The sequence below is a fragment of the Fulvia fulva genome, chromosome 3 (genome assembly GCF_020509005.1).
Source record: "Fulvia fulva chromosome 3, complete sequence".
Taxonomy (NCBI): Eukaryota; Fungi; Ascomycota; class Dothideomycetes; order Mycosphaerellales; family Mycosphaerellaceae; genus Fulvia; species Fulvia fulva.
The window spans coordinates 5,972,879-5,984,986 of NC_063014.1; the positions used below are offsets into that span (position 1 = coordinate 5,972,879).

The window sequence follows — 12,108 nt, forward strand, 5'->3', positions numbered from 1 at the left end:
ACGATGTACCCTATCCTCTATCTTGTTAGTAAATACGCTCACGCCGGTCGTACTTAGTCTTAAGAGTCGTATACGTAATTTCCGTCTTCTACTATTAACCCGCCGTCGCTTATCGTATCTAGTAGGTCTGATCTTAGCTATCGACTATAGTCTAACTTCTGTCATTCTGTTAGGTCTACTACGGTTACGGTTCGTAATTATCGGTAGCTATAGTCGCGGCTGTCTCGAATCCTCGACGGTTCGGCGGATATTAATATTAATCCTACGTGTCTCGGCGAACTCCTACGAAAGTGTCTACGACTAACTATATCGTATCCTCCTCTTCTATACACTTCCTACGTATATAGGACACCCGATTATACTACTATAATCCGCCTCGAACTCGGGGTCTTGTTCGCTAACTCCTACTAAAGTGTTATAAACCGGTCGGTAATATTGCTAATAATACGCGTACTTACTATAGAGGGATTTAGAGTAGTAGAACTTAATATTACGGGTCTAGACTACTCTCGGTAGGTGAAAGGGTGTCGTAGCTAAGTAATCGAATAAGTTCTACGGAGAAGAGAAGTTCTAGCTAAGGCGCGTATTAAAGATAAGCGCGACGTTCGCCGAGCCGAGGCGTTACGTTATGTTTACGAAGTTACGTAACCCGTAGGCCGTAGGCCGTAGGGCTATACCGTGATACGAATAAAGGCGCGGACGTAAGCTAAGTTAGCCTTTAACGCGGCCTTTAGGCGGCTAGCGGCGTCGCGGGTAGTATAAGGCTTACGACTAACCTAGAAGACTAGACTATATATAGCTAGGGTCGGGGCGTTAATCTAAGCTAGATTACGATACTTAAACTTAGTATTCTAGAACTGACTAGACTCCGTAACCTAAGTAATATCGTAGGCCTAGGGAAGAGTAGAGAAGTTAGCTACCTTACTAGGGGTAACTAGGCGCTTAGAGTCCTTTAACCGGGAAGACCGCTTAGTATAGCTAAACTTAGTACGAGACCGGCTACTATCGTAGGTAGAGTACTTACTAGTCTAGAAACAATTAGTATAGCCGCCGCGCTCGATAAAGGTAAAGTCGCCTATAGTATTAGGCTTAGGATCCTCCTAGTCGTATTTCTCTAGCTTGCTACTCGGTAGGCTAAGTTACTAGTACTTAGTAAAGGTTCCTAGCGGACGCTCGGTATCGCCCTTAGAACAGTAGCTTTATACGTATCGCGTAGATCTAGAGCGGCCGCTATAGTAGCTAAAGACAATCGCCGCTAGCCTAGTTTATACGGTATACGGTCTAAAAGCGATAGGCTGCCTTAGAATACCGCCCTTAGAGACCTCTTCGAAGACGTCGAAGTCGGAGTCTAACGCGGCTACTAGCTTTAGAACGCCGCTAAACTAGAAGCGGCTATAGCGCGAAGGGAGTATATAAATTATCTTAAAGAATCTAGCTCCTCCGTCGATCCTTAGATACTAGCGCGCGATACGGGCTAACTATAGCGCGATCTCATCGTCTAACTTAATAACGTCGCGAGAGAACTAGACTTAAAACTAGAAGGCGTAGAGCCGAGTCTACTAACCGGCTGACTATCCGGTAGGTATATCCGGAAGGCGCGTCTTAGTACGAACGGGGAGCCGCGGGAAGTTATTAGATACGGCCGAAGTATAGGTAACGGTAAGGGCGTCTATCTAAGCTATTAACTTCTTGCCTTAAGGAGAGCGCGGGATAGGAGCTATAGTAAGCTATAAGGAAGAAAGGAGTCTAAAACACGTTAGTATTACTACGTTAACGCCGATACCGCGGCGCGGCTTATATACCTTAATCTAATTAAGAATAAGTTAGCTAAGGCTAAAGAAGGTTAAGGAAGAAGCTACCGAAGGGCAAAGAGGTTATTAAAGACTTAGTAAGCTTAAAGGTTAATGTTCGTAGTCAGATTAATTTAGAATAAGAGCGTACTTTTGTACTTACGTTCTATACGAGCTACCTAATACTACGAGCTTCTAACGATATAGGAAGGCGCGTATACGCGTAAGAAGCTCGCGGTAAGGTTATCTAACGGGGTTAGTAAGCTCGTAGTAAGCTTAGGTAGTAGAGTTAAGCCGCGTAAGGTAGTTATATATACGGAGTAAAGTAAGCTAAAGGGTCGTAGGCTAGGAAGCTACGACAAAGGAAGCTAAAGCTTTAGGATCTCTTTTGTTATCGATTTAAGTATATAGGCGATTAGGCTAGCCGCCTTAGGCTAATATAGATGTGTTAGGGTCTAGTAGGGGAGGATGTGACGTTCTTATCCGAACATACCGCCGGCTTGGCGCTCAGCTTTGTATTTAGAGTTTTCTTAGGTAGCTTTCCTGTATCTCAGATTCACACTCGCCAAGGTTCTTACACATGTTTTGTTTTGGACCCACGTGTTTCGGCCACACCCGCCGCCACGCTCATTTGGGAACGTGGTTGCTTTAAGGCCATCAGGCGCGAACGACTTTCCACGACATACCATCAACGTGGCCATCACAACATACAGCACATCAACCACATGGCCTGCACGAGCTAGTCACGTCCACTCGACATGACATAAAATGTGCTGTTGGCGGTTGTGAACCTCCAAAGGTAAGCGTAGCGGAGTGGAGCTCTCTACCAACCCTTCTAGACTGCAAAGTAGCGTGCGATCCACGCTACCGCTACCCGACGTACAGTGCTTATTATACGACGACATAGGCGTTAGCGACGAGTATATGTTTGCGACTTCACCAACAGGCACAGTGCGGTAGGTCGTGACCTTAAAACTTGAAAGTTGACCAATCAGAGCGGGCGCCAAGGCTAGTTGAGGGCTGGTATAGAGCTTCACTCCCTCGCTGGCGCTCGGTCGCTACGCTTAATTAATTCGAAGCACGACACGTTTTCGTCTTCAACGGACTGGCCTAGGGTCAAACGTTCGCCCAGCGTATTGCACATGCCCAGCATGGACACAGCCTGTATGCCAATGACGGGCTCGCGAGGAGCAAACCTCAGCCAAGTCGTAGCGCGGTCAGAATGGTAGCCCTGTGGACTGACCTCGCACTGGAACTAGTCAACAATCGCATTCGTCTCGAACGGCTCGTGCTCTTGCCACGAGGCATCGGTATACCACACCTGTCCTGGCAATGCTTGGTCTGAACCACCTTTCGGATCATATCCCACGTTGAGTAGAGCCATGGCAAGAAGGCAGATGGTCGTGGATGTATAAGAGTGACTGGGGATGTCCCAGCTTCATGGGCTTCGTAGACGACAAAGATCACAGTACGACTCTCATTGCCATTGTTCACAGGAGTGATATTTTTCAATAGCTCTAGTCGCTCGCTGCAAGAGTAGCAACGATGGCCGCCCTACCTCAGTACTCGTACATCTTCGGATTGGGCATCTGCTTCGCCTTCCTCGATGCGTGGAGCATCGGAGCTAATGATGTCGCCAACTCGTTCGCGACCTCGGTCAGTTCGAGGTCGCTGACTATGACCAAAGCGATGACCAGCGGTGGTATCATGGAATTCGTAGGAGCAGTGCTTGCTGGGTGAGACATAGAAGCTCGAGCGTGTTCAGGACCAAAGCTAATAAAACACAGATCTCGTGTCGTAGGAACCATCCGTAACGATATCATCTCCATCGAGGCTTTTGAACAGGACCCAAGCGTGCTTATGATGGGTATGCTGTGTGCCTTGATCGGTTCCTCGCTCTTCTTGACTCTGGCCACCAAGATCGGTCTCCCTGTATCCACCACTCACTGTATCATCGGTGGTATCATCGGCGTCGGCTTTGCAACTGTCGGCGCGAACGGTGTTGACTGGTCATGGGGAGGTGTCTCTCAAGTCTTCGCTGCCTGGGGTATCGCACCTTGCATTGCCGGCTGCTTCGGTGCCATGATCTTCACCTTTACAATGTCCGGCGTCTTCAAGTCGAAGAATCCACTCAGGATGGGCATAATTACGGTCCCAATATACTTTGCCCTCACCAGCGGTATCTGCACCATGCTCATTGTCTGGAAAGGCGCTGCGTCTCTTGATCTCGATGACTGGGGAGTCGCACCCACCGTCGGCACGATCTTTGGTGTCGCCGATGGATGTGCTCTTCTGTCCGTCATCTTCCTTCTGCCATTCGTCTACGTTCGACTAGTCAAGGAAGACTGGCAGGTCAAGCAGTGGGACATCCTCAAAGGCCCGCTTCTCCTCCGCCGTCGAGCACCACCGCCAATGCCAGCTGGCCACCGCCTCGTGTCAGACTACTATGCCGGCCACAAGACACGTGAAGAACTCGAGCGTGATGGCGCCGACCGTGAATCTACCGGCGATGAAGAGAGTATCGGCAAGGACGGCGTGGCTCCAGCTGCTGCTCTCGCCTTGGAAGAGACCAGCGCGAGCGCTGTTGCACAACCCAGCGTCACATCCGACCAGATGGCCAAGGCCGAGAGGCAACTCAACATTCGCAAGTGGTACGAGCCACAAATGCTCTGGAAGAAGTTTGTATGGCTGTTTTTCTTCCGTGGTGTCATGGTTGACGTTGTCGTCGAGCAGTCGCACTCCAACGAGGCTAAGGGTCTGCAACGACTCCTTGCCGGAACCAGCCTGGCTGACAAGCACGCACGTGTTGAACACTATAACCCCAAGGTTGAGCATCTTTACTCTTTCCTCCAAGTCCTCACTGCCGCTACCGCGTCTTTCGCGCATGGTGCCAACGACGTTGCTATTGCCATGGGTCCGTTATCTGCTATCTACCACATCTGGAACACTGGCACCACAGGCGAAGACTCTGCGGTCCCGATCTGGGTTCTCGTCTTTGGAGGTGCTTCTATCTCCATCGGTCTCTGGACTTACGGATACAACCTGATGCGCAACTTGGGTAACCGCATCACTCTCCACTCGCATTGCAGAGGTTTCCCCATGGAGCTTGGTGCCGCGCTCACCGTTGTCCTCGCCACCCGTCTCGCTCTTCCGGTCTCGACTACGCAATGTATCATTGGTGCCACTGTTGGTGTTGGTCTTTGCGCTGGAGATGTCAAGGCTATCAACTGGCGCATGGTCATTTGGGCTTATGCTGGTTGGTTCATTACGTTGCCTTGCACTGCTGTTTTTGCTGGATGTTTGATGGGGTCCAAGATTAATTCGCCGCAGTTTGGGAACTCTGTTCAGAGATTGGGGATAAGTTATGTCATAGCGATAGCCTGTCATTGGCATGTAGACACTTGACTATTGCCCAAGATTTGAAAGCACTATACTCTCTTCCCAAAAGTTCGCATGCCTTTGTCCTATGTTCTGTCGTCCAAATCTATCTCTCTAGCTGTATTCCCGAAGCTCGAAAGCAGGACCAGCCCGGCTATATCAACATCAGAACTTTCCATCGAAATCTTCGGCCAATTGCGGATACGGATCCTTCTCCTCACACAGCCCTTGACACTTCCACATCAGACTCGACGCTCTGCCTGGGTTTTCAAGTATCTCTTCATCCGAGTTGCGGCGACTGCTGAGAGGACTGTACCCGATGATCCACGGTGCGAGCTGCAACACTGCACACTTCAGCGATAGTAGGCAGACAGTGACGACGCAGAGACTGTCCTCCGTCACCGAAAGAATGCACCAGTCGATGGCTAGCCACATGGGATCCTTCTCGAAGCCGTCCTTGGGAATCATGAGCGTGCGGGTCAGGGCTACGGCGCATACACTGTTGAAGAAGTCAGCATTTGAGCTCTTTGGTGGTGAAGAACGGTGTTACTTACCCAATACCAGCTGCGATCAGCACGTACTTGACGATATTCTCGCGAAGCGGCGTCTTCTTGGTTCGGTCCCTGCCTGCGTTCCTGCTTGACATGATGTGGTTGACGACCGGCATCAAGACGATAATGGCATCGGTGCCAGTGTTAACCCATCCTCTGATGATCCAGATGAGAGTAGTGTTGATCTGCGCGTTGCACTGTCCTATCCACGCCGACTTGATGGGACTGCACGTGAAGATGACAACGAAGACGCTGGTTGTATAGAAGCCGACGACGATGATGATCATCAGCCAGCAGACGTATCGGAAGCGTTTCGTGACTGCTGAGCCGAAGGTTCGGATGAACTGAAGGAGGACGGATACTTTGGTGAGCATCATCACCTTGTTGTAGAGAATCTGCATCCAGAAGAAGAGCAACATCGTCATCTCGACCACCGCTGGACCTCCGCCGTATGGGAGATCTGGGTCATTGAGTAGCATCAGTTCGGCAGTTCTTTTTCCGAACCCAAGCTCACAAGCCCAGAGAATCAGGCCCATGGCGATCAGGGCGAGGAGGACGGCCAGAATGAGGACATAGTCGTCCAGGTAGAGCCCGTACCATGGACCAAAGTATGTGCGACGAAGTGGCGATTTCTCTTGTGGGAACTTCAGCCTGGCTGCAACCCTCATGGCGAGGGAGACGATCAACAGGCCAGCCCAGACCCATGTTGGGATTGCCAACTTTGTTGAGTCGTCCTCGATGCCGTAGTCGATCCAGAGGCCCATCTTGTCGCGGTGCCGATGGACAGTGAACGAAGGAAGATGCTGCTATTGTCGCTTGCTGGTGGTATTGTCGGCTTCTATTGTGTATTGTCGGTATAGATTGTGAGTGCCATTGAAGCGTCTATAAGAGACTGTGAGCTCGTGCACAAGCTGCGTGCTTCTGACTGAGTGAAGCGAAGCATTGCAACTCACGAGCCGTACGTGACAGGCTGCCGAGCATGTGCACACGAGAGGAAGAAAGTGAGGGCAGGTACGTCAGCATATGAGCAGAGACGGCGACTTTGTCTCCTGTGAATACAAGCAGACCGGGTCTTCAGTGGAGCCTTGTTGATGCCGCTATAGTTTGCTTCCCTTCCACTTCGGCTTTCTCTTCTCCACAAACGCCTTCACTCCCTCTTTCAAGTTCTCACCAGCTTGCAGTTTTGGTTGCCAGTGCTTCAAAGCATACTCTGTTGCCTCGTCTGCGCCCATGCTTTCCCAGCCGAGCTTGATGCCTTCTCTTGACACAATGACCGCATCTGGGCTGTTGGCGGCAATCATCTTGGCGTACTCAACAGCAGCTTCCACAACTTCGCCATCCTTGTCACCAACGACTTTGTTGATCAGGCCCCAGTCAAGCGCCTCTTTAGCAGAGACAGGTCGGCCGGTCAATGCCATTTCCATAGCTCTTGGTCGACCTACTGTGCGAATGATCCTAGGCAGTGCACCGGCAGCTGCTACTACGCCGACCTTCACCTCAGGGAGTGCAAAGGTAGCTTTCTGTGCAGCAACTACTAGGTCACAGTTCACGATCATCTCGCAGCCTCCGCCGAAACATATGCCATTGACTGCAGCGATTATGGGCTTCTTGCCGCTTCGTCGAGATAGTCCGCCAAATCCAGCACTAGACATGGTTTGCGATGACTTGCTCTCGTTGGCTTTGTTCCATTCTTGGTTGTCTATCAGTATACATTTCAAATCTGGTCTTTCTCCTCCTACCTTTCAGATCGGCACCCGCACAGAAAGCACGACCAGTACCAGTGATTATGCCCACTGTGAATGCTGGCTCGGCGTCTAGCCAGTCCCATACAGCTTCAAGCTCTTGCCCAAACTCCCCATTGATACAGTTTAAATCCTTGGGCCGGTTCAATGTTACCAAGAGCACACCTGGTGCAGGGTACGAGACGATCGAATATTTGGTCGGAGGCTGAGGTCGTTCGAGGTTCGAGGGTTTGCGATTGATGGGTGCCATGTTGCGATGCTCAATCAACGTTGGGTAGGTAACAGTTGGGCTGTATGTCGATTGCACTACATGTAAGCGATATATGTACTCACGGTCTTCGAGTCGCATGTCGGTGCTCAGCGGGGGTCGTCTTGAACGCAACCGAGGCTGATCACGACACAGTCATCTTGGGCTCACAAGGTCCTGGTCAAAACACAGTGCGAACGGGTCCTCGAATACTGTCCTCTGCAATGCATGGTCCACCAGGAGGAAGGAGGTCACTGCCCTCTTGGTCGTGCAAGCCCAAAGCTTCCCGATCGGCGGAGCTGCGACCCGTGCATCTCCGTCTCGGCCTCATACAACACTTTCGCAAGCGACGGCTACATGGCATTGCTCACGCAGACTGTTTGGTGATATATGCAAGTCGACACCCCAGAGCATTGTGCTCAGGATCTATGTCTTGTGAAAGCTCTGCCTGCCTCGGGATCCTTCTTTGGGACGAAATCTTGGCACTCACTTCACGTCTCGTTTCCTTCTGACAATACCACAACCTGGCCAAACACATCGCATATTCCCCCGGGTTTGCGAGTCGGAGCTTAGTGCTCCAATTCGCTCCATTATGCCGTCCATTTTGCGGCTTTGCTCTTTCGAGATCTTTCCCCAAGAGAGCAGACCCACAATTCAGATCTCGCCGGAGCACAAACCCTGCTGACGCACAGCGTGAATTAAGAGCTATATATACGATCCTAAATTTCCCTGCACCAATCACATCACAGCAATCCCCCGTGGGTAAGTCGCAATTAACAATCAGCGCTTCTCACGAGCACTCGCTAACATTCACTCAGCGCAATTGGCTAGCGCGTTCGACTGTTAATGGCCTCGGCTGTCAACTGGAATCGGGAGGTTGGTGGTTCGGTAAGATTTCCTCATCATATCAATCAGTCTATCACATACTAACAACGTCCGTAGAGCCCACCCGGGGGAGAAGTCCTTAGCCAGTCTCCATTCTTTTTGCATTTGCATATTGTGAGTCTCAAGCTCAGCACATGCGACGTTTACCGCACGACACCTTGACCATCATGGTGTTACACGACATTTCTTTTGATGTCCTGACTACCCATGGTGTTGTGTTGCAGTGCCTCTCCGACGTCAACCGAACATTGTCATGTTTGTGGAAGCTAACATACTGAACGTTGGGCGTTGGTCGAAAACAGGAATTCGATGGAGTTCTTGTATGTGAAACGTCCTACAACCTTCAGAACAACAAAGAACGGTATTCATCATCGCCGAATGCATCTTCCATACGATCTACGTACGGTGTATCACCAGCTGCCCCCGACATCCCACTGCAGAGCCGCTCCTGAGAATCCCTGGAGATGGGGGAGGACCATACTGACACAAAGAAAGAACAGTCGTGATTTGTTAGCATATGATCAATAGAAAATCCACACGCCGGACGACTTGAAAGCCTGTCATTTTGACTTGCGCGGTCTCTTGTCGAGAGAACAAACTTTCTGCTTGAGCATTGTTTCATCAGCTCTTCGCACACGAACGTTATAAGCGAAATATCGGACGCAGCGTCTCTTGCTGAAAGACTCGTCACGCCTGGTCGCTGGCGACTTCAAATCCTCAGTCTCGACGCTTTGCTTCCTCTTCAGCATTGGACGAGACTCCGCTTGATCGGCATTGACCGCTAGCATGTCTTTGATCTGGCCCATATTGTCGTTCAGCGTCGCCAGATAATTGCATAGCAGACTGGCACTGTTCGCCCCGACGGAGGACTCGATCGAGGTAATGGGAGCTGGATGCTGATGTGATGTGGCAGACATGATGTCCTTGGGGTGATCGGACATCTTCAGGAATTGCGGTGGCAGTTCGTGCTTGGTCTGAGTGGCAACGCTCTGGTAGTCGATGGCACCGCTTTGGCTTCCGGCATCAGTATAGTGTAGTGCCGGCGTCTGCGTGGCACCATCGATTGGTCTAGAGCAAGTCGCTTGTAGCCCAACATTTGCCTGAGCTGATCTGAGAGTCTGACTCCCCGAGTTGACATAAGCTGAGGGTCTGCCCGTATCACGACTTGGGCTGGTGTCTTTGCTCAATGCTGCGAGCGTTGCACTCGTGTCAACAGGAGTTTGCGAGATCGACTTGGCCCCGACATTAGACATTACGCTTTTCCAGCGCACAAGATTTGGGGCTTACTTCTGGCCGGCTCGCAATCTGAATGACATCGCAAACCTGAGCAGTCACTTCCGTGCGAACATCGATACAAGTATCAATGACGAAGCCGTCGCGTGTAGTAGAGACTGCAACTTTCGTGGTACGGTAGATGGAGATGCTGGCTGGCGCAGCATCAGAATCGCTCCGTGCGTCTGCGCCAGTCAAACCCTTCGCTCTTCGTTTGCGCAACATTGGTGGCTCATCGTCACTTTCCACGGGGAGGGCCACCTCTTGCTGACTCGTTCGCAACCTCTTCGACCTCTTCGATGGATCTGTACGAGTTGGCGGTCCTATCGAGGCTCGCCTCTTTTGCCCTCCTTGCTTGACGTTCTCGCCAATCGTCTTGTGGCAGGGCTCGAACACTTCTTGGCTCTCGGGGTCACCTTTGGTCTCTTCTACCACAGTACCTTGCTTTCGTGCACGAATCTTCTCTGCGGCGTGCGTACAGAGGCTCACCACAATGTTACCCTTGCCCGTGTGTCTCGCTGACAGTCCGCAGTCAACACATTCGTTCGAGCTGGACCTGGTTCCGTGGCTTGCAGAGAGGTTGACAAGATTCTCGCTACTTGTATCCTCGGTGACATTTTCTACATCCGCACTCATGGGCGGTGCTTTCGTTTCCGCTGTTACATTGACTGAAGCTGAGACTGCCGCGTCTTCTGGACGGGGTTTCTTGTGTTGTCGTGGCGTAGGGGGAGTATCAAGAGTCACATTATCAAAGATGTCGTCAATGTCGTCCAGGATCATCTTATCAAGCTCACCAGCCTCGGTTTCCTGTAGAAGAGCCTCACTGTGACCGGTGGTCTCTTGCTTTACTGCAACTTCGTCCAGCCTCGCATGTGCTGAATCTCGTCTCTCCCGTTTGACTTTCCGATCTGCTCTGGAGCATGGAGAACTAGAAAGAAGCTCCACCGACGGCAAATGACCAGTTCGCATGAGCTTTCCTGGCTTCCTGCTAGGAGTGACAACAACAGACTCTGCCCTCATCTGGGCTGGGTTCGATGGCCTTTGCTTTGTATTGAGGTCAGGCTCTACCGCCACTTGCGCAGGGTCCTTAGACGTGGCTGCGGGGGTGATGTCAGACTTCGCTGCTACTTGAGCGGATTTGCGGAGCCAGCGTGGGAGGTCTAAGGATATAGTGATCGGGGCCCATGTTATGGGCTCCGGTGTATGTCGAGACGGTACGCTGGGCACTCGACGCCATTGGAGAGGCGGAGGCGGGATGGGACCTTTGGTATCTTGCTCAGAGATACCGTGCTGTGGTGGCACAGGAACACCGATGTTACAGGGCTGTGATCTTTCTGGAGTTGATGCAGCGAGCTCTGCCACCGTCTGGTCCGTCGCGATATCTGACTCGACATGGCGACTCGGTATTCCTTGAGAAGCTGGCGTTCTGTGTATCGGCTTAGCAGAAGCACAGGCCTGCTTCATGGCACGATCAGGTCGTGCAGCATCGTTTCTGAGGAGCTTGCCGTCAGTCGCATGGCTTTTTGCAGAACAATTCGCTGTCTTGGACGTCGATTTCGCAGATGGACATGCTGGCTTGGTAGCTACTTTGGGACGAACCCCATCATTGCCCGGAATCCTGCCCTTCGTCATCCTGTCCTCAGCACAAGCTTGAGGTTCGTTCTTAATCGTCATCAGCGTCTGCGCAGCATCATCTCTGGCAAGATCCTCTCGAACACCTTTGGCCAGGTCACCCTTCAGTCTGGCCATGCTCTGTCTCGCTTGTCGTTGCCCATTCTTCTGATCACTCTGTATACCGTCAACCCGATCACTCTTCATCATCAATACACGCCCCGTCAGCAGCTCATACTTTCTCCGAAATCGCCCCAACCACATCTCGCCAAAGTCCGGAGCCCGCTTCGCATTCCACTTGATTCGGTCCCACTCCGCGTTGGCGCGATTATCCAGCTCTCGCCTGGTATACGGCCTCTCCTGTGGTATCCGCACTATGAGCGCAGCGTCCACAAGAGCGTATCTCAGGTCCTGCTCGGTATCGAGCTCTGCATACTCGCTGTCCATCCCAAACTCGTCGAGGAAAGACATGTCGTAGGTCCTGCACTTCTTGATGAGGCGATGGTCAGTACCACTACTCCCAGCCTCTTGAAAGCCCATGTTGCCAGCTCGCGATAGCTTAGACATGGCCATTTCTGGGAGATTTGGCGGATTTGTTTGAAGTGTGATAGCCTGGGAGTTGAGTCTTGTCT

General features: G+C 51.5%; 4 protein-coding genes across 4 annotated transcripts; 1 reads left to right on the forward strand and 3 right to left on the reverse strand.

Annotated features, from left to right (window-relative positions):
- Positions 1-3,335: 3,335 nt before the first annotated feature.
- CLAFUR5_08733 (Phosphate-repressible phosphate permease pho-4) lies at positions 3,336-5,195 on the forward strand (the record flags this gene model as incomplete). Its single annotated transcript, XM_047907881.1, has 2 exons — positions 3,336-3,526; positions 3,578-5,195. The coding sequence occupies 2 exons, from the start codon at positions 3,336-3,338 to the stop codon at positions 5,193-5,195; spliced, it is 1,809 nt and encodes a 602-aa protein (XP_047759369.1).
- Positions 5,196-5,333: 138 nt separating this feature from the next.
- On the reverse strand, positions 5,334-6,483 carry CLAFUR5_08734 (uncharacterized protein; the record flags this gene model as incomplete). The annotated part of the gene is made up of 2 exons (XM_047907882.1): positions 5,334-5,667; positions 5,723-6,483. The coding sequence occupies 2 exons, from the start codon at positions 6,481-6,483 to the stop codon at positions 5,334-5,336; spliced, it is 1,095 nt and encodes a 364-aa protein (XP_047759364.1).
- Positions 6,484-6,816: 333 nt separating this feature from the next.
- Positions 6,817-7,810, reverse strand: CLAFUR5_08735 (Mevalonyl-coenzyme A hydratase sidH; the record flags this gene model as incomplete). Its single annotated transcript, XM_047907883.1, has 2 exons — positions 6,817-7,409; positions 7,459-7,810. 2 exons carry the CDS (start codon positions 7,808-7,810, stop codon positions 6,817-6,819), a joined length of 945 nt encoding a protein of 314 aa, XP_047759365.1.
- Positions 7,811-9,153: 1,343 nt separating this feature from the next.
- Positions 9,154-12,049, reverse strand: CLAFUR5_08736 (uncharacterized protein; the record flags this gene model as incomplete). Its single annotated transcript, XM_047907884.1, has 2 exons — positions 9,154-9,825; positions 9,881-12,049. 2 exons carry the CDS (start codon positions 12,047-12,049, stop codon positions 9,154-9,156), a joined length of 2,841 nt encoding a protein of 946 aa, XP_047759366.1.
- Between the last annotated feature and the right edge of the window lie 59 nt (positions 12,050-12,108).